Raw genomic sequence first — 26076 nt, 5'->3', positions numbered from 1 at the left:
AAAGTGAGCATTCTGGGTTCTCCAGTTGTAAAGGTCACTAGTGGTGAATGGCCAATAGTGATGGGGCTGGTTGCCAGCCTCATCTGCGGGGCCGGCGACTCTGAGGGGTAGAACAGTAGAATCTGGACCCTCCGGTGTTGCTGCCCTTCTACTCCTAGTCCCGAGCTGGTCCCCCCTGTGCCTGTGAAGAATCTGGTACCAGGTGCCGGTTCCAGAGCAGGTACCTACTGTGGAGGAGGTGAATAAGGAGGGGGAGGAAAAATTAGATCTTCTTCTGTGCCGCCCTGTAAGACAGGGTACAGTGACAGTACTGATGGTTTGGTTTCAGGTTTAGGTGTTTTCTGGGTTGTCATTTTCTGTTCTGCAGCTGTCAGCACCTCAGTTTTCTGTAAAGGAAGAAAAGACTTGACTTGACCCAAGGAGGAGGGTTATTAACTAAATCTCCCCAGACCACTATGTATGATATTTCATCCGAGTATCCTACATGCAGTTGAAGAATAATTTTCTCAACTACGTTAATGACAGCGGGATCAAAGGTCCCCTCCGAGGGCCATCCCACGTTGAAAGTGAGCCATTCAGACCTGCAGAAAGTAGTTTATCCTTCCTGACAACAACAGAGAGGTTATGGGCTCAAGTCTTAACCTCTCTAAAATGTGCAAGAACCAGGTCCAGGGGTGTAGCGGGAGTCTGTCCCATTGCGTCCTTCTCAGTCACAGAGAAATAGACAACCAAAGACAAAACAGAGAGCCAGAAAGACACACAGAAGGCCAAGTAGTAAATTCCCCCGCTCGCATGGAAGAAAAACTGAAAGTAGGACAGTGGCAAACTGCCGTGCCACAGGAGTGACCTGCCTTGTCCTTTCATAGAAATCGAGTCCAGGGCCCTCCATCCCCTCTGCCGGGGTCTGGCACATCTTCCAGACCTCTGTGGTCATGGTCATCCAGCATGTCCACTCCAACTGCTCCTGACCACACTGTTCACAAGTTTGCCTCAAGGCTCAAAACAAAAGCTGGGACAGACACAGACAGGCACAACTATACGCAAACAGACACTTACCGGCTGGCCAGGAATCCTTTGGTTCAGGGGTCCTGGGGTGGGGGGGGTGGTCCTTGGGTATCCCGGACGAGCCCCCAAGATGTGCCCAGTTTACGAGACCCCAAACCACCAAGGAGCCGACTGATGCAAACACATAAGGGTTTTTTTTTGTTGTTGCAAGCTTAAGCTTGGGCCCACTCTGTCACCAACACAGCGGATCTCAGATGTGAGATCCCTTGCTGTGGGAGACAGAGGTTTTTATGGGTTTATTTCAGCATGTTCAGCAAGTAGGGGAGGGTGGGTCTCCAGCCTGGCAAGCATCTGATTGGTTGCAGTCCAGTGCCAAACCATAAACTGCTGCCTTCAGGAAATCTGAAGAGATATCTGGACTTTTAGTACTTTCCTATCCCTGGTTAATTGACCATTGGCAGGGGAGTTGTTCTCTATCTCTTCCAAGTATACTCTTTTTTGTGGTTTTTCCTGGAACAGGGTTCAGGGCTGGGTCAGTCCCATGGAGGTTTTATCCAAGATGGAGTAACTCGGGTCTCTCAGCAGGAAGTTCAGTCCAAGGTGTAAGAGTTCTTTGTGGGAACTTTTCTTTCATACATGTTAAGATGTCATGATGGAACAAATTCATTACTTTGTAAGCTAACCTGAGTATTAATAAATGTGCTTCCAATCTTAAAAGGATGGGGCTGGCAAGATGACTCACGGGTTAAGAGTGAAGGAAACTGGAAACACCGAAAAGCCTATCAAGTGAATGAAAATAAACCCCTGGAAAATCCATACAAAGGGAATTACTGATGACAGGAAACTCAAAATAGTCTAAAAGAAGTAAGCCAGACCAAAAACTATGATGATTCAATTTAAAAGAAATTCAAGGACATGTAGCATTCCTAGTAATGGAGTGTCTTGGCAAAAGAGGCTGTTAAGTGGCAGAAAATAGGTATTACAAGGAAGGAACTTTTTAGAGGTGTTATTTACTATTGTAACTGTGGTTTAAGGGTGTATGTAAACATGTTAGAATTCAGTCAACTGTGGTTGCTTTAAATGACTGGTTTATTATATGTCCTAGATGCTAAAGCTTTTTAAAATACAAAGAGAATACAATCATCAGAAAGTGGCGTGTGTAAGTCGTATTAGCCAGAAAGCACCAGACCTGGACAGGGTTTTTCTGACTGCCTTGCAAGGCAGGGTCAGCAAAGTGGGAGCCCAGAACCGAGGTGGTGGGGCCAGAGGTTGTAAGGAGGTCCGCCGATGCAGAGAACCTCAAGAGCACAAGGAGGCCTGGGAGCGACCTGGGGCTCTTCGTCCTCCCTCCCTCCCGGGATAACGAGTCCCTGGAGATCGCTTTCTAGCTGTAAACGCCCGTGAACTGTGTGTGTGAAGAATTGGGGAGCCACGGTTGTCTAGCCCGGGGTTGGAGGCGGAGGCGAGTGGTGCTACTCTCGCCGCGAAGCCCAGTCGTTAACGAAAACCCCATCTGTAACCAAACACCACCTCGCCAAGACAAAGAAATCTCAGCCTCACAACCCGGCCCAGAGCGCCGAACTCCCACAATGGCGTCTTCTGCCCGGAAGGGACACGCCCGCCCAACACAAATGGCCGCCCCGAGCCCAACGGCTGCGCCGTCGCTTTACGGTCGCAGGGGGCGGGACGTAGTCGTGAGGAGGAAGCGGAGCTGAGGGGAGGAGCGAAGCTTTTGCGACAGGACGTAAGTGACGACGAAGGTGGTGCGATAGCAGCCGGAGGGCCGAGGAGGCGGGTTTGTGCTTTCAGGGCCGGACCAGGATGTGGGGGGCGCGGGCACTGGGCTAGGGGAACTGAAGGCTCTAGGCAACTGCCATGGGTGAAGGGGAGTGGCGAGGGGGAGGCCTTGGGCCTCTTCGGGTGGCGGGTGGGTCTGACGGCCTGGCGGGTCGGAGTCCCGGTTCCAGGCTGGGGATCTGACCGGTGTCGTCCCCCAGCTCGCAGCTCGGCGGGTCCTGTCCTCGCCATGAGGCCCCAGCAGGCGCCAGTGTCGGGGAAGGTGTTCATTCAGCGAGACTACAGCAGCGGCACGCGCTGCCAGTTCCAGACCAAGTTCCCCGCGGAGCTGGAAAACCGGGTACGCAGCCTGGCTCCCTGCACCTACCCCGGGAGCGGAAGGGGGGCTTCCCCGGGTCTGGGAGAGCGACCGACCCCGCGTCCTAGAGAGGGCACCCCACACCCCCAGGGCTGGTGCCAAATGCCTGCGAAGAAGGTGAGGTCCGGTATTTGGAAACCTGAGGCCTAAGCCCGGGGTCTGATGACCGTACGGATCTTAAAGATGCTCAGCGCCGCGCCAGGCTGTCTACAGCAGTTTTCTTGACGCTCCCCAACACCCTTCTCTGTGTGGGGTTATTGACACCTTGATGAGGATGTAATTCCTGGGGCTCCAGGCCACCTCATACATGTTGTAACCTGTATCCTCCCACCTTACCAATCAAAGGAATGGATCTTCATTCTCGGAACAGACATTTATGGTCACTGTGCTGGTCGTTCTATCTGGCGTTGCCAGTTAGGGCAGACAGCCCTTCTTGGAACCCGAAAAACGTAAAGCCTGGGCAGGAAAGACCTCAAGAACATGGCCTTGAACTCGTCACTCCCAGTCATAAGAGCTTCCTGTTTGGCTTGCATATCAAAACTGTCATCAGGGTATGGGTCCGTTGGGCAGCCTTGCATACTGAAAAGAAAGTATGGGGTTTCCCGTTTCTAAAGATTTACCAACCTCAACCCCCCCTCAAAAAAAAATCCTATTTTAAAAGTTCAGAGAGAGAGAGAGAGAGAGAGAGAGTGTGTGTGTGTGTGTGTGTGTGTGTGTGTGTGTTTGTGTTTTCTCTTGGGTCCACCCAGTGCAGTTCTTTTGGTTTTGAGCCATATTACTCAGATTCTGTTTCCTGTTAACAAGTTAATTTCAGATTAACTCCTTGGGTTGTGTGGCTTTGTCTTCTTAGGGAGGTTGACGAACTTCAAGGTAATTAAGCATGATGTGTGATTAAGAAATGCTGCTCATGAGACTAGGTGGGTGGAGATGAGTGTGTACTAGAGAAATGTGTAGCAGCCAGTTAAAATCAGTTTGTAGGCTGGGTGTGTAACACAGTGCTACAGCCTATTTTCAGGTTGAGAACCCAGGGTTCTGTCCCCAGCATGAAAAATTTAGTCAGCCCTGGTGGGCAGGCCTGTAATCCAAGCTACTAGGGAGACCAAGACAAATTGATTGTGAGTTCAGGCCAACCTGGACTACTCGAGAGATCCTTTCCCAAAATAGGAAGTTTGAAAAAGGTGGGGATCCTGAGAACATAATTCAGTGGTTGAACGTTTGCCTAGCATGTGTGTGATGCTCCAGGTTCAGTCCTCAGTACTACAACAAATAAATGAATAAACCTGATTTATCAATGGCAGGCTGGTGACCCAATTTCCTTTTTTGGACTGCAAATTAAAGAGCAAACTTGCCTTAAAAAGATAATGTTAGTAGGTGTGACAGCATAGACCTTCAATCCCAGTACTTGGGAGGCAGAGGCAGGGGCATGGCTGTGGGATCATGGCCAGCCTGTTCTATGTAGTGAATTCCCGGCCAGCTGGGTCCACAGGCAGGCCAACTTGGGCTACATAACAAGAACCTGTCTCAAAAAGAAAGATGTGACTTATTTGTTTGTAAAATGCCATTTAAATGCTGTATTTTGCAGTAATATTAACTCACTGTGACGGTAAGTGAATATTTTGATTAGTTTGAAGAAGTAGAACCTGGGACAAGTTGCCAGTTGACTAGAGCCCCTGAATGGTTTTAAATTTAAAAGTGCCCGGGCGTGGTGGTGCACACCTTTAATCCCAGCACTCAGGAGGCAGAGGCAGACAGATCTCTGTGAGTTCAAGGCCAGCCTGGTCTACATAGTGAGTTCCAGGCTGGCTGGGGCTGCAGGGAGACCCTGTTTCAAAAGACCAAAAAAAAAAAAAAAATTAAAACCACAAGGCAAGTGTGGTTGCACACACCTTTAATCTCAGCACTCAGGATGCAGAGGCATTTGGACCTCTGTGAGTTCAAGGCCAGCAGCCTGGTCTACATAGAGTTCCAGGCCAGCCAGAGCTACACAAAGAGACTGTGACCAAAAAAAAATTTTTTTAAATCACAGAGCATGTTTTACATGTTAGATTTACATGGAATAGGTTAAATGTTTTACTTTTAAGCTTTTATGGAAACATGATTTACACAATTTATGCACTTAAATCTGAATTTAAATTGTTCTTTTTTACCACATTTATTTGCATGTTGCGAGATTCCTTTGTTTATAGATTTAAAAGTCAGACCTCATAGTTGAGCCAAACGTGTGCAAAATCAGGCATTAGTCTTCCAGTGTGTGTGGTAGACTCATCTTTGATAGTCTTATATTCAGAAGCAAGATATAGTCACAATACCTCACAGATTGTTAAAGAAAATTGTGTAACTAAATCCTGGCATCCAGAAATTTACTACTTTGACCCCATAAACTCCAGAACTGCTTGTGATGCTGAGTCCTGTGTGGACTGGTAAATGTACTCTTGACTTTTTTTTTTTTTTTTTAATGTGAGTTAAACACTAGCATATGCTTTAAACCACTTGAGAAAGCTTAGATTTGTGTGTGTATGTGTAAATTATAGGCTTAAATTGTTCCCTGCTTTGTATGATGAGAAATTGAAAGATTTCTTCATTTCTCTAATACTTAGTTAGCCTTGAAGTATTGCTGATTACCCTGCGGTTGGACCTGATTTGCTTTCTGTAAGAATGTTATCACACTTGGCAACTTATCTTGTTCGTGTGTGTGTGTGTGTGTGTGTGTGTGTGTGTGGTTTGGTTTGGTGTCTTTTCCAGACAGGGTCTCCTTGTAGCCACAGATAGCCTGGAACTCACTCTGTGAGCAGGCTGGCCTCAATCTCACAGAGATCCACGTGCCTTTGCCTCCCCGGTGCTGGTATTAAGAGTAGAAGAAATTAGTATACACACACACACACATATACACATATATATATAACATTTAAAAATGTATTTTTGCCTTTTGAGAATGTGACTAAATTGTGTTTATTAACAAGTTATACTTCCCCTGCCTCTTAGAATATGGAGCTTTAATACCTAAGTGCTTCATTGCCCCAGTAGATCTTTAACGGAAGCTTCATTCTCATGGTAGTCAAAATGTGGATCTTAGTCACCCTTGGTTTGGATAGAAGAAAATCCAAGTGAATTGTAATTGATGCTTTTGGCCATCTAAATACCTTTAAAGGTGCTTCTTTAACCCAGTCAGTAGATATAACCTTGGGTTTATGACCACTTTAGGTTTCAGCACCATGTAGTTCAACAAAAACAAAGCTTCTTAGAAAATAATTCCTGTTTCCATTCTGAATGGTGTTTATTGGGCCATATTTTTTTTTAATCTGGCTCCATTTTTACATATCTCCAATTTCGCCTACAGTTCCTGAGTCAATGTCCAAGGACCTGTGGGAGAATTGACAGCTGTCTTCATAGGCTTAGACATAATAGATTTTTAAATTCCTGAATTTGTTCTTTGGAACTTTATGTACCCCTTAACATTGAAATACATCACTAGGCGATTTTGTCACACTAGTAGAATATACTTAAACACACATGAAGTGTATGAGGTTGCTGCTGGCATGATTATAAGTAGGAGTACCATCCAAAGGAACACTTAAAAATTATAGCATAGGATAAATGAAGATCAGTAACATAATTGCTTATTGTCATTGCTAAGTGTTAACTGCATGTGCTGTCCTTCTGTAAGTCTGGCAGCCAGCATTTGCTTGCACTGATACCACCACTAACGGGGGTACATTGAACTTCCATTTACCATGTCGCTAGGCAATAGGAGTTTTTTCTGCTACATTATCATCTTATGCAGAACACTGTGGAGCCATTGCCTGTTCATGCCATCTGTGCTCTGCTCCCTTCTGTGCTCTCCCCCAGCCTTTATAATAACTGCAGAAATTGCATACACTGTGTGTGCTTCACACATTCTAAGGATATGCTCCACCACTGAAAATTCTAAAGTTTGTCATTTACTTTTTAGGAAAATCTTTCTTTTTTTCTTTTAATAACTTTTAAAAGAAATCATTAACTTCAGATTTTGTGTAATTGTTCTGTCATTTGCCTTCACCTTGCAAACTATTGTAATCTCAGAATAATTTAAGAATTAGCTCTACGCCGGGGCTGGAGAGGTGGCTCAGCCATTAAGAGCACTAGCTGCTCTTCCAGAGGACCTGGGCATGTTTCTCAGCACCCACATATTGGCTAACAACTGTTCTTAACTCCAGTTGCAGAGGATCCAACACCCCTCTTCTGGCCTACATGGGCATTGCATGACACAGGTGTACTTAAATGCAGGCAGAACACTCGCACACATAAAAATAAATAAATGGGGCTGGAAAGCTGGCTCAGCGGTTGAGAACACTGGTTGTTTTTGCAGAAGACCTGGGTTCAAATCCCAGCACCCACGTGGCAGCTAACAACTGTCTGTAACTCCAGTTCCAGGGGATCTGACAGCCTCTTCTGTTCTCCATGGGCATTGCATAACATGGGTGCACTTACCTACATGCAGGCAATACACGCATACACATAAAATAAAAATAAGTGTTAAAAAATAATCAGAAAATGTTTTTTAAAAATTAGTGTTTCTAGTATAAAGGGCAATTCTAATCTGAAAAACATAAGGTGATCCTGAGTTGGATCCCATCATTTTGAGTTGGGTATAAAGAAATTTAAAGGAATTTAGCATAACATTGTAGGCAAATGAAACAACAGTGGAAGTTAGACTGTTAAATGCTCAGTGGATAACTGAAGGCATTAATTTAAACATCACAGAGCTGTTCTGAGTGTGTTCTGAGGGCAGAAACACCCAGTGTAGGTCCTTGGTGACCAGTTGACATCTTCTTGCACTAGGAGAGCAATGAAGGAAAGCTGCCCGTTCTCAGCATCTTTGTCCACCCAGCCCATGTCAGAAGCTCAAAATATTGCAAAAATAATTGAACATAGCTTCTTTTGAAAAACAGGTAAAAACCACCCACTTCAAAGGTTACATTCAACTTCCTCTTTATTCTTAGTTGTCTTGTCTTAAAGTATGTGCTGCAAGCTAGGTGTTGGTTGTGCATGCCGTTAATCCCGACCCCAGAGGCGGGCGGATCTATATAGGGAGTTCCAGGCCAGGTGGGGCTATAAGGAGACCCTGTCTCAAAAGGACAAAAAAAAAAAAAGTATGTGCTGCATTATGAACTGAAGGGTTGGGGTTTTCAAAAATTCATAGGTAACTCATAGATACAGGAACTCTTGGTGTTTAGGTTCTAACACGTACAGAGTGGTCTTAGGAAAAGTTTTAATTGTATGTCTCAGTTTTATCATCTGTAAAACAGATAAAATAGCCTCATCAACTGGAATATAAAATAATATTTATAAAGCCACTCAAGCTGTATTTGGTCTGAGTACTAAATTATGATTGCTACGAATTATTTAAAAATCTTTTGGATGGGATAGTATATATAAAGTCTAGATGTGAAACCATAAAGAAAAACTTAAGCTTAGTAAGTCCTAGTTTTCCACACTAAAGACAAAATAGTGATTACAGCTGCTCCTGACATAAGAGAGTTTAAGAGCTCAAGAAAGGGAACATAATTTTTTTTTTTAATTTCAAAATTATGTTCTTGGAGCCGGGCGTGGCACTACACAACTTTAATCCTAGCACTTGGGAGACAGAGGCAGGCAGATCTCTTGAGTTCGTGGCCAGCCTGGTCTACTTAGAAGTTCCAGGCTACAGGGAGACCCTATCTTTAAAAAAAAAGAAAAAAGACCAAAATTATATTCTTGGGCTACACATGTGGCTTGGTAGTAGAGTACCTCCCTAGCATGCTTGAAACCCTGAGTTCGATCAGCACTGAAAAACTTCTTAGAAATATTTTTTTTCTCATACTGTATTATAGCTCTTTGATTTCTTTTCTAAATGTTTGTAAGGACTTTCTAAAACAGACTTCATAAGAATAGCGGTTTTAGGAATAGGAGAGGCGGGTGAAAAAGTCTAGAGAATGATAGTGTCAGTTAAAGTACTCTACTAATAACGGACCTTTAAAATCCTAGGGTAAAGTATACAGATTTGGAGTCTACAAAACATAAGAAGAACAAAGTAAAAACAGATTGCTAGAGCTGGCGATATAGCTCAGTTGGTAGAGTACTTGCCTAGCATGCATGAAGCCATGGGTTCAGTCCCCTGCACCAAATAAAATTGGATGTGATGGTTTACACCTGTAATCCTAGTGAGGCGAAGACACAAGCTCATCCTGACTTCAGCTACATAGTGGTTTGAAGCCAACCTGGGCTACATGAGACGTGTCTAAAAAAGGGGAGAAGGGGCATGGCTAGAGTGAAAAAATTGGAAGACAGTAGAAAGGATCATGATTTAAGAAATGGGTTGTGAGGCAAGTGCCTGCTTGAGTATCATAGGGCATATGTATACAAAGGGGCTGCCATGTCATTAGGTAATGTATTCTTATGGGACTTACACAATTTGTCCTTAACTGAAATATCACTGTGAGACACATGACTGTATTGCTATGAATGTAAGACTAAAGTGTCACTGGGTAGAAAGAGGTTAAGAATGGCTTAATATAACAAATTCTTCTGTCAGTTTGAGATTTTTGCCCTGTTTAGTAGTATGTCTAGTGACAAAAATGATTGCTTTAGAGGAGGAATCCGAATAAACAACGTAGGACTTACCATTTGATCACTCTGTTTAAAATTCCCTTTTCACTTTTGCCTCGTAAATTCCAGTATTTAGGTACTCACTCGATTTAAGATTGCATGTTCTTTATTAGGTGTGGTGGCGCACACCCTCATTTGGGAGACTGAGGCAAGAAGATCAGAGGTGTGAGGCCAGCCTGAGCTATATAGCGAGACCCTGTCTCAAAAAAAAAAAAAAAAAAGTATTTTCAAGATAAAAGAAACTTCTTCCTTATATGCCCCCTGCTAATATATTAATACATATATATGCATATATATAGATATATAAAGATTGGTCATAGTAGTAACTGCTCAAAATACAAATGAATAGAAAGAAGAATAAATTTTATAATATCATTAGAAATTCAGTGTAAATAAGTACCATATTGAACCTTGAAGACACCCAGGTTTTCGTAACATGGATAAAAATTAAACTCCATGTAGTATTAGCAACTTAGGTCCAGCTTTAATCACATAAAATTTTTTTTCCTTGTTTTTTGTTTTTTTGAGAGAGTCTCATGTAGCTCAGGCTGATCTCAGACTCATTATATATACAAGAATGATTTGAGCTATTGATCCTCCTGCCTTAGCCTCCCAAGTGTGGGGATTACCAGTGTGCACCACCATGCCTGATCTGTTTGCTGTCTTTTAAATTCAGGGTATTGTCAAAACTAGGTTTATGATAGTAAACATTGATGAATTGCTGATACTTCTTCCTAAATTTTTTAAATTCTTTCCTCCCTACAGATTGATAGGCAGCAGTTTGAAGAAACAGTTCGAACCCTAAATAACCTTTATGCAGAAGCAGAGAAGCTTGGGGGCCAGTCATATCTTGAAGGCTGTTTGGCTTGTTTAACAGCATATACCATCTTCTTATGCATGGAAACTCACTATGAGAAGGTACGATTACATATATGTTCACAAAAAATCTCAAAATCATGAACGAAGACATTTTTACATAGTGGCAGTTGCTATAAACCTTATAGAAGCATCTCTAGTAATTCAGACTGGTCTGCAGTTCGCGTGAATCTCTATGTTGTCATTCTGGTCAGCTGAGAATCCTTTTACTTTGTCCAAATTTCTCTCTTCAGTCTTATCCTCCTACTTGAGTTCTTTTTTCCTCTTTCCAACTATCTGCCAGATCTGGAGTTGCTGGTTCTCAATTTGAGATGTCCAGAATGCAAACCTCCTGCCTCCATTTTGTTCAGTAGCACAGCTGTCTTTTCAGTACCATCTTTAGTTGTAAGGGATGAAGAGGGGAAAAAAACAGCCCATTGTAAAAGCTGTAATGCCTTCCATTTTCCTGATCGTTAGCATTTCGTGATCTCCTGCCACCATCCCTGTTTCTGCCCTACCATCTCACCCTTAGACTGTTAAATGGTCTGGTTCATCTCACCTGCCCTTCATAAAACAGCCTTACCCATCTGCCACTCCTGCGAAGTCAGATACCTTCTTTCCCCAGTTACTGTTGCTGGATCCGGCCCAGGACCCTCCCAGACTGACCTCTGGGTTGCCTTTCTGGCTCTCCTACCTTTTTTCTTCACTGGCTTCAGCAGCCAAACTTGATTACTTTTCAGCCATTTAGAATAGCCTCCGTGGTTTTCCCCCACCTCCAGTGGCCATTTTCATTTACAACCTGTCCCTTATTTCCTGCCTCCATCAAACTTCTCTTTACTTTTATCAGATTATTTCTCTCTTTTGTGTCCCTTTAAAATTTAAATGACTTTTGTGCTTTCTGGCACTCGTGATGCATCACTACTATGGAACATAGGGAGCTGTATGTGTGTGTGTAGCGGGGTAATTCTTGTCATTTTTGCCCTTCATTACAGGCATTGCCATAAACATTTTTGTATCCATCTTAATGCCTGGCACCATGTTTTGGCTATATTAGGCACTCCTTCAATGTGTGTTAAGTAAATATACTACCTAAGTGACCACAATAAACTCCAAACATCTCTAAATTCTGCAGTGTTTAAAGAATGAGATGCTATAAGAATGTCTGTCTATATTACAGACCACCTCATAGAACTATCCTTGTGGTTGTCTTGGGGTCCATGTAAGGTAGAGCAGATAGAGTTGCAGTTAAAATATTGCGATCCTTTGAGGCTGGAAGTAGAACTCAGTGGTAGAGCACTTTGCCCAGCATGTGCACAGCCTTTGGGTTTGATACCCAGTATCACAAAAAAGGCAGGTGTGGTGGCATATGCCGTAATCCCAACACTTGGGCAGAAAGATCAGGAGTTGAAGACCAGCCTCTGTTACATAGCAAGTTCAGGGCCAGCTTGGGCTGTAAGAGACCTTTTCTCAAAAAAAAAACAAGTAAAAAGTAATATAATCTGAGCTGATAACTGAAAGTGCTGATTCTTTACTAGAATCCTGATGTGTGCCCCCTTAGTTTAAACTGAGTTTTCCATCAAAGGACATACGGCAGTAACTTTAATAGTCCAATTCTCCACACCCATAGAAAAGCCACAGATTTGCTCCTTTTTACCTTTCATAATCCAGAGTTACCAAGGACCTGTACTAGCCTTCAGTGTTAGCCTTAGTATCTCTTCTCTATGGTCTGTTTGTTGAGTGAATGCAATCAAAAGGTATTTATTGAAAGATCACTCTGTGCTAAGCAATGCTGTGCTGCTCAAGGTCCAGGGGCATAACTGAACAAAGTGAGCATGGTTGCTGACCTTGTAAAGCTTATAATTTAATGATAGTAAACTGATAATAACAAACCTGACAAAACTGAAAATTTACTGCCTTGTAGGAGGCAAGCTGGCCTGACATAGAAAATTAAAAGAGGAACCTACCTGAAGTTGTCTATAATCAGAAAAGACCTCCAAGGTGCTGACATTAATGCTTTTATGTAAAGGTTGAAAAACCTCATGCCGTTCAGGCAAAAATGGGTATGTGCAGAGGCTCAGGGAGCTTGATGAGTCCTAAGAACTGAAAGAAGATACTATGACTCATGAGGAGGACCAGAAAGCAAGTGGCTTGGGGTGAACTTGACAAGGGAAACAAGAGTTCTATCATGTGGGAGTTCTAGGCTTTGGAAAGAAAGAGATTTTATCTCTAGTGCAGCAGGAAGCTATTCAGAGGTTTTATACAGCAGAGTAACAGGGTCACGCATTTCATTCTGTGGGAAGAGGGCTCAAGACTAGAAATGAAGAAACAAGTTAGGGAGTTTCACAGATTAGGAGCAGGGCAGTGTGGGTGGAAGAAGATGAATGACTTCAAGGGATATGTTGGTAGTAGGACCAGGAGTCAAGGAGGAGCCCAGTGTCGGAAAGTGAGGGAAAGTTGAATTCACTTGAATAAATAAATACATAGTCATCCAGAGATGGTCTTAAAGAAGTATATGTTTCTGCGAGTGAAGATAGAAATATGTCCTCTAGAGTGTTCTTATTTATGTTTAGTGGCATATTAGAGTAGTATTTTGATACATTTTCAGTCAACTTTTATTTGTCCATGAATATTTACTGAAATAGAGATGTCTGTTACTGATGTCAGTTGTAGGAAGAAATTAGTAATTGGGTGTCAGCCAACTCACACATTTATTTACTGTGTATGTGCCATGGTACATGTGGAGGTCAGAGGACAACCTCGGTATGGGGCCTCATTTTCCACTGTGTTTGAAGCGGGGTCCGTCCTTGTTGCTCATTGCTTCAAATGCCAGGTAGCTTCCCATCTCCTGGCAGGAGCATGCTTAGATTACAGATGCTTGTGATACAGTGCCCAGCTTTTACATGGCTCTAGAGATCTGAACTCAGATCACCAGGCTTGCACAGCAGTATTTTACCCACTGAGACATCTCCCGAGCCCCTGTGTTCTTTGTTTCTTTACGACAGGATTGAGTCATTTAGTGACCACTTTTAAATGCTAAAATTGCTAGTCTACAAATAGTAAACCAAGTGTAATGTGTGTACTTTGTCATGTGGGCTCAATTTTTTGAAATTGTCAATAGGCCTTTTAAAATTTGCTAGAACAATTATGTACTTTGTTGCCTATAATATGCTATTTATTGATTTTTAGGTGACTATAAAGACATCACTGTTGTTTCTCCATGACTGCGCTCCATTCTAATTAGGGAACAAATGAGCCTGTGGAAGGCTCTCCTCAGTAACTGTCTGCCTTGTTTGTCAGCTCGACAGCACCCCTTTTGCCTGTGTACTATAATTTGTAAAGCCATCAGTAAGGAGAACACTTGGATATTTTCTGTAAACGCCAAGATCCTATTCTCAACTCAACCTAGCTTGTGCTATTTTTCTGGAAATTCTAGCAGTCTATCTGTTCTCAGGAAGAACAGTAGTCTTTCTGGAGGTTTGAGTTTGTTTCATTTTGTAAATAAGCAACTAATTTTATTAAATATTTTGGTTTGTTTTGACATTGATTTAAAGTGTAAGGGCCAATGAGTTGGCTCAGTGCAGGCAACTGAGTTTGATTCCTAGATTCCACAGGGTAACAGGAGATAACTGACCCCTGAAAATTGTCCTCTGACCCCCACCACCACACACACACATATATTCACATACGAAATAAATGAAATAAAGTGTGAATAAAATGCCATCTTAAAGTCTCTTGGTGCTGTCCAGGATGGCAGGGTGAGTTTACCCTTATCAATAGTTTACTGTTACTAAAAATGAAGTGTTCGAAAGAAACTGGTTTAAAGCAGTATCACCTCCACCAAAGTGAAGCCTTTACAAAAGGAAACAGTCATTTTCCTTCTAAATAGATACCCAGATGCACAGAAATGGCACTAAAGTTTAAACAGAACTTTTCCCAACAAAGCTGTTTTGAATCAAATAAAAATAATGAATAAAAGAATGTTATTTCTCTGAGAGTAACCTGTACCCAAGGAGGAAATCTGTTCTAAAGTGATCCTTTCTTAAAAACCAACCATGTCCACATTTCTGACCGTCCCTTCTGTGGACTAGGGGTGAAGGGAGACTTGGTCTCCAGTTTCCCATTCTGGCGGTTGAGGTAAGGAAATTGGAGAGGTGATTCAAAGCCCTTAGTCCGACACGTTTATGGCCTACTTCCTTCCATTCATCAGTTTAGGGTGATTGACAAAGTGATGTAAAGATAGTGCCTAAGGGGTTTTGCTCATAATGACCACACAGCCCACATTCTTTCAAAGCTGAAAATGAGACAGTGATGAATGCATTGCTTCAGGTGATTAGATTTTTAAAATTTGCTTTTAGAAATGGCATTTTTAATTTACTGAATAAAAGAACCATGTAGCATACTCTTTCAATATCTATCCACATTTTTAAAAAAAGAAAAACCTGAGATTATCCCCAAAGATACAACCAAATTTCCTTTCAATAAGAAAATTGTTTAAAGTACATAGAGCTTTATTATTTTAAGCTAGTGCCAAAGCATCTAAATTGTAACATCCTACCTCCTTTGTTCTTTTTACTGGTACTTTTCCTGGTACACCTACTATATATTTAAACATTGTTTAATATCCCACTTTTCATACACAGCCTTTTCCCTTTATATTGTGATCACATGTGTGTCTATCATTTGCTGATAGTGTAAATTCGAAGAAATATAGAATAATTTAAAGAACTAAATCAAAGTCATCTTGAATAGTAGAGCCAGAAAACGGTTATAATGACTTTAAGCCTGAGATAAAATGTGTAACTCTTTGATGTTGGATAAAGCTAGTAATATTTTCTTACTGCCTCAGAATTGCCCTTATTAAAAACTGGAGAGTTAGCTCTTTCCAGAAGTTTCTTTGTATCCTATCTGGGTTTTGTCTACATTTCCTTTGACTTTTGCAAGCTTAATACTAAATTTAAAATTGCAGTTCCTGTCTAGGAGATAAGAGCGAACTACAGAATATCATTGCATACCAACAGAAATGATGCAGGACACCCGTGATCTGAAATTTCGTGAGCGCTACCATGTGCATGTTTTACCGAGGAACCACATCTCCCAGTCTGTATGACGGGGCTCTTTTGGTTGTAGGCCAATCTTACATCATTGCTTAAAATGAAGGAAAATGTACAAAAGAGAGAAGAAAGAGGGAAGGCCAGGAACTACCCTGATGTTAGAAGAGGTCATATTAACACTCTGAGTAATGAAAGGAAAGTGGGACTAGGCACTGTGTGGGGGAACTACTTATTTTCCTGTGTCCAGGACTGAGGTGAGAAGGGAAGGGTTTGGTTCTCATTGTACTTCCTGTACATTTGCATTCACACTACGTGGAAGACACCTTTGACCTGAAGACTCCATCACACTGTTACCATCTGTTCTATATAGCTGATGAGAGCCAGGTGGTCCAAACTCTGCTCACCTTCTAAGTTGTCTATATGACTTGCCTTCAGAACAAACTTACGGTTGATGTTTGCTAGGCATGGAGGCACACGCCTTTAAGCCCAGCACTCAAGAGGCAGGAAGATCTCTGTGTGTTCGAGGCCAACCTGGTCTACATAGTGAGTTCCAGCCAGCCAGAGCTACATAGTGAGACCCTGTCTCAGAACAAACACAAAAAATACAAAAAGCAAAACAAAAACCTCACTGCCTGAATATTTTGAAATCTAGCTGACACATCAAGTGAAATCTAAAAAGCTGTGGTGTTTCTTTCTGTCAGGTTTTGAAGAAAGTCTCCAAGTACATTCAAGAACAGAATGAGAAGATATATGCTCCCCAAGGCCTCCTCCTGACAGACCCCATTGAAAGAGGACTCCGAGTTGTATCTTTTAGTCCAGATCAGTCTAAATATTTACACAAGTTTTTGATGGTACTATTTGGCCTAGGCCAGAGAGAATTTAATGCCTACTTATATGTGCCTTGGAAGTTTTGTGTGAATTATATACTATAAGCATCCTATCACCATCATTTTTTCTTAAATCATGTCTCCCTGATCTTTGCATCGTGCAGGTCTTTGGATTGTTTAGTATTCTGGTTACTGTCTGTCCTGGTGGTTTTGCAGGCATCTTGTAGCAATAATGAAGCTTGTGTGAGTAATGTATTTCAGCTGCAGAAACTGACCCTGAAGCCCCTCTGAAATGTGTGGTGAGACTTGTCATCCAAATGAATTGCAGTTCCACAGGTTCATCCAACTGCTGGAAATCAGTTACAGCTGCCAGATGTATAATTTCATTACCTTTGACATACTGCCCTTCTTTTTAGAGGCAATAAGCCTTGAACATAACCAGGTGAACTTGGTAAATACAATTGCAAAAAGCTCATTTAGTTGATAACTGAAGTAATGGCTTAGTCTTCTTAAAACCTAGGTCACATGATCCTGCCTTCCAGCTGATAACAATTGTAGCAGTTTTACTTTGCCAATGACTCTTTAGGGGTCATGAACCCTGCCCAAGAAAGGATTTTCATGTAATTTCAGGGCATTTTTAAACCCCTGAATTCATTACCTCTATGAATTCTCAGCTAAGAATTCTGTAGTTACACAAATAAAGCATACTTTCCAGATTTTTTTGTTTTAAATCAGTGTTAATTTGCAGACTGTTGCAAATAATTCATTCAAATTTTCTGCAGAGCAGAACAGCATGTTTAATTTAAGGAAACATTTTAATAATTCAAAGACAAGCAAAGCAGAATCTGGAAACCAGACTGTGTACAGCATCTTGCGGCTGTCGGCCCCCTGTATGTGTTACATTCTCATGTGTTTTCTTAACGGCCATGCTGCTTAGATTGAAATTACCATCTATGAAGACAGAGGTGTGAGCAGTGGAAGATAAAGCATAGGATTAAAGGTAAATATGAAATCACATGGTTTCATGCAGCTTTCTGAAATTTTATGCATAACATTTTCTTCCCTGCTTGGTAAATAAAACATTCAGTCATGCAGTTACTGTTGTATTTCCTGCATAAGCTTGATATATCACAGGTTCACGTTGAGTGTGTGTGACCCAAAATTTAATTGGTAATGGACTTTAAGTTCTGCTTCCCCCTGTATTGTCTTCAGACTGGTTGTTATTTTGATTTTTAAGGAGGAGTTTATTGGGCTTGCTTTAATATTTTGAAACTATTCTGGCCTCTTTAGGTTTTGTGTATATGAATCAGTTCAGAAATTTCCCCACCTATATGACAAATGGCTTTAAGTAAGCAAAAGAACACTTAAGGGAGGGAATGGGGAGAATCTAAATATTCTTTATTAGTCTTAAGTGACTTCAGGACCTTATAGAAGAAACTTCACCTGGTGGGCAGAACCGTAAATTCTTGTCCTTTGGTTAAAATGTTAATATTCTTCCATATTCAGGTGATGCCCTTTAATAAATAAGAAACAGTTAAGTAAATATTAATAAGACTGTGTAGGCAAGTACTGTTGAGCCCATATTTGTATTTCCCCAGTCTTCCAAAGTACAGAAGATATTGGCACATCACTGTTTCCATCAGTTTTGGCTGGCTGTTCTGCTGTGCTTTGTGGTGTGTCTGTTACTGGTTAACAAGCAGCACAGCACATAAAGTACACAAAGCAGACATGTTTGTCAAGGACCAGAAAACTAGTAGACACTATTCCAGGGGCTTCTACTCTACCAGTATTGTCCTAATGGTATTTCTCAGTTGCACAAGGTCCCTACAAGGTATTTTCTCCAGTTTACAAATGAGCAAACTGAGGTAAATATAGACTAAATGATTAAGGTCACACAGTTAACAAATATTAGATGAGCCCAGAATCTGATTAATAAAAGGCATTCGTTGTAGACAGCAATTCTCTCGGTGTTGGCAGCAGCAAGAACATGGCAAAGGAGGACAGACCAGCAGCGTCTTTTATGTGTACTGAGAATTTTGCCTGCAGGTATATATCACATGCATAAAGTGTCCACAGAGGCCAGAAGAGGGTGTCACATCCCTGGAACTGGAGTTACAGATGGTCGTTAGCCACCATGTGGTGCTGGAAACCAAGCACGGGTCCTCTGCAAGAGCAGTAGGTGCTCTTAACCACTGAGCTACCTCTACAGTCCCTTTAGTAGCTTTTTAAAAACCACATTTTGTCTCCTCCTGTCCCATTTATTGAATTCTATAAATCACCCAACTTTTCAAATCTGCCTTCTTTTAGCTCTAGTTAACTTGTCACCTGATGTTTTGAAAGCCAGAGATCTAAATAATGACATCCTCCACCATCTGTTTTATTTCTTTAAAAGGGCTTTGTTTTGAACACATAGTGTTACTTATCCATGTACAGTTTCCAAACAGATACTTCTCAGCTGAGCAACTAGGAACTCTGTGTGGTTTTGTTACATGCTGTAGGAATACATTTATCCATTTGTCGTGACTCATTTTGTAACTGTTACTGCTTTAATGGAATTTTTTCTGAGGTAGTATGGGATTTTGAGCAATTACACCCCAGAGTCTAAAGTATCAATATTCAGACAACTGTGAAAGTTTGAAACAGGCAAGATTTACATTAGGAACTTCTGGATAGTTTCATGAGTGCAAATATTTTTGTTCAACACAATTTAGCTTTCAGAGCCATGTGTTCCTTGTGAGCTGGGATTTTGGAGAAGGACATAAAAGTATAAGAATAACTTGCCTCCTCCGTTTTCCTTAAGCCTACAAGGTGCCCATAGCTCGATGTATTACTAAATGGGAATTAGCAGGTTTTTTTGGTTTGGGGGTTTTTTGGTTTTTTTTTTTGGTCTTTTTGAGACAGGGTCTCCCTGTAGCCCCAGCTGTCCTGGAACTTACTATGTAGACCAGGCTGGCCTTGAACTCACAGAGATCCTCCTGCCTCTGCCTCCCAGTGCTGGGATTAAAGGTGCACCACCACACCCGGCAAGGGAATTAGCAGTTTAACGAAAGAATATGCAAGCCATAGGGATGCCATTTATTTTTAAAGAGCTTCAAGAAAAAAATATTCTTCTCTTTAATTTTTAAACTATTTTTATATTTTTTATTTTATGTGTATATTGCCTGCATATATGTAAGTGCACCCATGTTGTATAACATGGAGATCAGAAGAAGGCATTGGATTCCTCTGGAACTGTAGTTACAGATGGTTATTGGTGGCTATGTGGATGCCGGGAATCAAACCCAGGTCCTCTGCAAGAACAGTCAGAAATATTATTTATCACAGTAAATTAGTGAATGATAATAAAAGTAGCTGACATTTGTTAGCACTTACATGACAGCATGAATGATTAACCATCACAGATCTACAAGTTAGTTATCCTTGTTTTTCAAGTAGGAAAACTGAGGCACAGAGAATTGAAGTTGTAAAGGGTAAACAGTAGGTAACAATGAAAGCATTCTTACTCGGTGACTAGCACTGGCCGTGTGCTATACGACTTCTTGGGACGTATTGTCAGGGACCTGCCGTACAGGACTGCATCTCTAGACTGTTAAGCTATATACTGGTTTAGGTAGAGTATTAGATCCTTATATTTTCTTAGAACCCTGGGTTTTTGGAACACTGTCCACATAATAAGGTCATTATCATTTGTTATAAGAGATGGTTTTAGAGATTACTTTTAGCATTCCTTTTCTAAAACATTTTTTCTGTCTAATTATAGATCCCACCTCCAGCTGGGACCTTCATCTATCCACTGGCTGATGGCAGAGTGTCCCTACCTCCTCTCCAGAGCATCATTCCCTTGTATCTGCTGCCAGAGCCACGGTGCCATGTACTCTAAGGACTAACTTTCTAAAATTCCACACCTGGAATGACTGATAGTCGCTCAGCATCTACTTTGTGTCTCCAGATTGTGTAGGACTCTGTAATCTTTTATTTCGTTTCTGAGAAGAAAGCATTTCACTTTTTTTGGTCTTTTTTTTTTTTTTTTTTTTTGAGACAGGGTCTTCCTGTAGCCCCAGCTGTCCTGGAACTCACTAGGTAGACCAGGCTGGCCTTGAACTCTGGGATTAAAGGTGTGTGCCACCAAGCAGCATTTCACTTTTTAATTCAAAACTATTTTAAAAATGTGCAGTTGGTCAGCCCAAGACACAGTTTCTTTCTCTCCTCCGCCAGCACCATTAGTTCTCATCATTCCTTGGGTCAGTTTCCTAGGCGGCTTTCAGCTTAAACAAGTAATCTCAGTTCTTCCCCCAAATTAGAGCTTTTGGAGGTTTTTTATTTGTTCAAAACAGACAAAAGAGCCAGGCGCGGTGGTGCACGCCTTTAATCCCAGCACTCGGGAGGTGGAGGCAGGTGGATCTACATAGCGAGCTCCAGGACAACTGGGGCTACAGGGAGACCTTGTCTCAAAAAGACAAAAAAAGAAAAAGAAAAAAGGCTTTTCTCCAGGTGGGGTGTTGTGTCTGGGGTTTTATTACCGCATCGCCTAGATTTCCAAGAACTGCCATGACTCGCATTTATTTCTACTGTTCGGTTTCTGAAACTCAAGTTCATCAAAAAATAATGTATAATGTTATTTGTTTTATTATGCAGTTATTAAAGCAGTATTTAATGCAATCCAGGTTATTTTCTTTGGAAATTTGTATGTTCGTGTACATTACCTCAAAATGTTGGGAAGGTGTTGTGTGTGTTGCTTGTTCATTACACAGATCAGTAAGCACAATAAGTAGATGCTCAGCCATCAGACACACACATGTCCCTGCTCTGCCCAATTGTGTAATAAGCAAGTGTCAGAAACATTTTAACTAAGTTTTGTTACAAATATAACTTAAGAGAAAAATTTGATAGGATCTGTTGCTAATTTTTAACCCCTCTGACAAACTTTGATGCATAGACTCCTCACATACAGTATTCAGTGCACAGAATTGGTTTGATTGATTCAAGTAAAGTAAGCTGTGGCTTTCACATTAAACCTGCAAGCTCCTGTTGGTATTTGTAGGTCTTTTATCTGTCTGCTCTCAGTATGGGAATTTCTTATGCCCTTCATTCTTTTGGGGGTGTGAGAGCACTGTATTCGGGAAGAAGTTAAGAAATATTTGAGAGAATGAAGCAGCTGAGAGTTTAACTTTTGAGATATTGTAGGTGCTAATACTGCATTTAATCTTCTGGATTTGTTTTCTGGGCCTTGTAGTTATTCACAAAACCCCTTAGGTCTGTGTAATAATGTAATTGTATAAACTCACTTGTTACTTTAAAGCCTGTAACAGCATCGTCTGCCTTTAAAACCCGTTGCAATAACTTTGCTGAAATATTAACACATTAGTAAAACTTTTCTTAAACAAGTTGTCTCTGTGTCATATTTGATATGTTTGATAAAAATAAGTGTGGGACTGAATCAGCCATGAGTTCAGGCCTGCCAAGCCCATATCCAGGCACAGAGGCCTTCGAACACTAAGGCCTGCAGCTGACTTGGGCACACCCAGTCACGTGACAGCCGGATGGAAGTGGGCACCATCAGCAGACTTGTTTGTCTTCACAACTCCTTTATCTCAGCCCGTGAGCTACATTGAGGTCAGCCATACTAGTGGCAGCAGCTGGCCACAGAGCGAATGACACACCATCACCCTATAGTTACCTATATAAGCCTCCATGTAATTTTAATACACGGGTTTGCCCTCTGACACCATCCCCGGGATGTTCTTGGAGTAACCCCATGCCGCACCCTCTTCGGCTGTTCTATCGGGGTCCTTCTGCCCCCCAAAAGGAGGACCTCAAGTGATACAGCATTATATTTGTGACACAGTATTGGAATAACTGATAACAGGATACCTTAGTATTTAAAACCTTTATTACATTTTTATTTTTTAAGATTTTACTGATACTTATTTTATGTGTATGAGTGTTTTACCTACATGTATGTAAGTGTACCTACCACATGTGTGCCTGGTGCCCACAGAGGCCAGAAACAGGCATCAGATCTCCTGAACTGGAGTTAAAGACAGGTTGTTAGCCACCATGTGGGTCCTTTGAACCAAACCCAGGTCCTCTGCAAGAGTAGCCAGTGCTCTTAACTGCTGATCCATGTCTCCAATCCCTATTTTTATTTTATGTGTTTGTATGCGTGTATGTGGGGGTGCACGTGCCATGGCATGCATGTGGAAGTCAGAGTATACCCTGTGGGCGTAGGTTCTCTCCTTCCACTCTGGGTCCAAGGGATTAAGCATAGGTGCTCAAGTTGTTGGTAGGCACCTTACCTGCTGAGCCATCCTCCCAGCCCTTAATTTCTCATTTACGTTTACTTTGTGTATGCATGTGCGCATGCTACTTCACCTTTTTGGCGGTAGGAGGACAATTTACAGGAGCTGGTTCTCTTCTACTGTGTAGATCCTGAGGTTCAGATTCCGAACATTGTCAGACTTGGCGGTAAGTGTCCCCTGAGCCCTCTCATCCACCAAACACCTTATAGGAGATCTCACCATTAATTGTTTACATATTTTATCTAAGAGCAGAAATTGTAGAACAGATTAAAAAAAAAAATCAAGAAATAGCCCCCCCCCAGAAAAGCCCTAAGGTATACCCCAAAAAATTTTTCATTAGGAAAGTGCTATCAGAATTACTACTCTTAGAACATCTGATGACTTTTTAATGAGGTAGATCTGTACAGAATATAAAATAGGGCTGGCAAGATGGCTCAGAAGGTAAGGACACTTGCTGCCAACCTGATGGCCTATGTTTAATTTCAGACCCACTTGGTGGAAGGAAAGAAACAGCTCCTGCAAGTTGTACTTTGACCTCCACACTGTGGCATGTGTGGACCCACACATGAGCATACCAAATGTTAGAAAAATTATTTTAAAAGCAACACAAAATAGTCTTTTCTGATATTTTGCTGTATGAACTTATTTTCCTATATAAAATTCTCAATATAAAATTCTCAGCACCTCTTTCCTGTCTAGTGAAATGAATAGAAAATATGTGTAGCTATATACTCTCCAGTGCTCAAAATTTGGAAATTCACACTTTATCTGCCCTTGATGAGGATGCCCAACTGTAGGTTCTGGACTGCACAACTTTGGGAATACTTTGCAGCTCTGTATAGCTTTTCTAAAATAAGACATAATTATATTACCTACATAAGGGTTATGACTTTTACGTTGTAGTCTACCTCAAGTACCTCAGATGGTACAGAAATTTTGCAAGTTCACCTAAGGGTAAGAAGTCCTAGAAGAGAGCCAGGGGAGCCCCAGCACTCAGGAGGCAGAGGCAGGCGGATCTCCGTGAGTTCAAGGCTAGCCTGGTCTACATAGTAAGTTCCAGGCCAGCTGGGGCTACAGGAAGACCCTGTCTCAAAGAGACCAAAAAAGAACTCCTGGACGGGGATGAGGACATAGCTCAGCACCAGAGCACCTTCTAGCAGGGGGAGTTCAAGCCCCAGCACCACAAAAAAAAAGGCTCTATAGGAACTTAATGCCTACATGTTGACATTTTTAAACCTTCATTTTGCCAAAAAGTAGTTTTCTGAAATAATTTATTGAGAACTTTATACATGCATATCAGGTGTTTTGATCAAATCCATGCCCACTCCCTCCCCTCTAACTCCTCCCATATCCCCCCATCACTTTTTCTGATAACTTCATGAACTCTTCTTCTTTTCTTTTTTTATGGGGCTTTTTGCTACTCAAAGTGGTAACCCTAAAATCTTTTAAGAATTAGATAGAAGCTCCCAAATACTTTAGACATTTTTGGCCTTTGGAACAGAGTATGTCGCTAAGCGGCCCAGGAACATTGTGACTTTTAGCCAAGAAACTGGCTACTTTTCTTTGGGGCCTTTTTACCTTAACTGCCTAGCCAATTCCTTCCTCCTATTCTTATCATGGCATCCCCTGAAGGGGTTACCCAAATTGCCAATAGGGAATAGGGACGCAGACCACTCTGGCTTCTTCCATGCTGAACAGGGATGCGGGGTGAAGGCAATTGGAGTACCCCTTCAATGGGTCTATCTAAAAGACTCCCAAATTGCATAACTCTTGTCTCTAAGCAAAGAAGAAAGCCCTTAAATAGATGTGAAGAAGTAAAGGCAAGAGTAATTAGCATTACAAGTTCTAGACAGGGAACTAGAAGAAAGTCAGAACAGCGCAATTGGAGTGGCTAGAATCAGTGTCAGTTCCCTCTCAAAGGCTTCTAGCTAGGGGGAGAAAACAAATTTATCCATCATTTTAGAACAATAGCTAGTTATCTCCCTTAGCTACAGGTAGGCACTACAGTATTGGAGACCAAGATATGAAGTCTTGCATCTGAGCAGCACTTTCTGGTTAGGAACAAAATCACCAATGAGAAATAATTATTTAAATAACTTCTTACATGGACTTAAGCCTAATGTCTGGGAAGTGTAATCCCTTGAACTCTTAAAGAAATATACTGATGACTTTACTCTTAGGTTATACTTTCCTTTTGGGTGTTTAAGACCATACAGTTGGCCCAAATAATTTATTTTTACACTCAAGGTTGTTTGAGGGTCTGTTCCTCAGGGGTCACATGGGCTTGGGAGGAGCCCCTGGCTTCTTTTACCAGTTCCAACTATCTGAAGATAAATCAAAGGTCCTACTCTGGCTTCACTTGGAAGCATGGAGGAAATGTTTCCTCTGAGTTGACCCTCCTCTTTGTAGACTAGACACTGGTTCAAGTCCATCTCGTGGAGTCTTCATGGCCTCCCTGAACAAGAAGACAGGTGGCTCACCACAGTTGCAGGACATTTGAGAGATGTTCCATAGTCCCCTGGAACTTAGTCAACCTTGGAGGGCAAGGGGCAAAAACTGTCTTTTAAGTTCCTCTGACCACATTAGTATAGGCCTCAAAGTATGTCTGTTAAACATCCAATAAGGTTAGTTCCACCAGTCTGGTACTTTTAATTACCATGTGCTATGTAGATAATTAAAAAACCAAATATTCTCAGATAAACCTTGACTAGATATATATTATGTTCCTTAAACTAGTTGACTAAACCATGACCATAGAAAATTTAAGATTGTGTATATTATTTTTGTTTCATCCTGTATATATCATAACAAACCTACACAGAACTTCATCACCTCCATTCCCATATCCTTTTAACATCTTTTACATTCTCATTTTCTTTTTTTTAAAAAATAATTGTGATACATAATAGCATTAACAAGTAAATTTTCCATTGGTTGTGAAACTTCTTTTCCTGGGGATGCTAAGCAATGCTTATTCCTTTTTAAGCTTCTAGTATCAAGCCAATGTTTGATTAAAGTTTTACTGGGGAACCAATGAATTTACTGAGCTTACTTACCTAGGGGTTGTAACTGAGGGGTTGCTGAGGTGTATGTATAACCTGAGGGTATGCACACTGGAAAGCCTTTACCCAGCATGGGGCATGCCTTCTCTTCCTAGCCTTCCCCAGATTGTATACTTTAGCCCTCCCCAAATCCAGGAGACCATGTGTGGTTAGGGCCAAATTACATACAGTTGGCTGGGAAGAGTGGCTGGATACTCC

General features: G+C 41.5%; 1 protein-coding gene across 3 annotated transcripts; it reads left to right on the top strand.

Annotated features, from left to right (window-relative positions):
- Window positions 1–2739: 2739 nt before the first annotated feature.
- Golga7 (golgin A7) lies at window positions 2740–20835 on the top strand. Of its 3 annotated transcripts, none has more exons than XM_008852310.3 (6): window positions 2740–2800; window positions 3003–3142; window positions 10550–10702; window positions 16392–16493; window positions 17455–17517; window positions 20278–20835. In XM_008852310.3, exons 2-5 carry the CDS (start codon window positions 3032–3034, stop codon window positions 17500–17502), a joined length of 414 nt encoding a protein of 137 aa, XP_008850532.1. In that variant the 5' UTR covers window positions 2740–2800; window positions 3003–3031; the 3' UTR covers window positions 17503–17517; window positions 20278–20835. The 3 variants fall into 3 exon arrangements, with proteins under 3 accessions (XP_008850532.1, XP_008850534.1, XP_008850533.1); XM_008852312.3 differs by having other exon boundaries at window positions 17450–17517; XM_008852311.3 differs by having other exon boundaries at window positions 2771–3142.
- The last annotated feature ends 5241 nt before the right edge of the window (window positions 20836–26076 follow it).

Source organism: Nannospalax galili, unplaced genomic scaffold, assembly GCF_000622305.1.
Source record: "Nannospalax galili isolate Female #2095 unplaced genomic scaffold, S.galili_v1.0 scaffold366, whole genome shotgun sequence".
NCBI lineage: Eukaryota > Metazoa > Chordata > Mammalia > Rodentia > Spalacidae > Nannospalax > Nannospalax galili.
The sequence above is the reverse complement of the archived record's forward strand: the minus strand, read 5'-3'. Positions and strand labels throughout refer to the sequence as shown.

Excerpts from the sequence above, each read along its gene's own strand:
- Golga7 (XM_008852310.3), top strand. The coding sequence starts at position 3,032 with ATGAGGCCCCAGCAGGCGCCAGTGTCGGGGAAGGTGTTCATTCAGCGA. Across the intron at positions 10,703-16,391 it reads TGGAAACTCACTATGAGAAG|GTTTTGAAGAAAGTCTCCAA; the intron begins GTACGATTACAT and ends TCTTTCTGTCAG. Across the intron at positions 16,494-17,454 it reads TTGAAAGAGGACTCCGAGTT|ATTGAAATTACCATCTATGA; the intron begins GTATCTTTTAGT and ends CATGCTGCTTAG.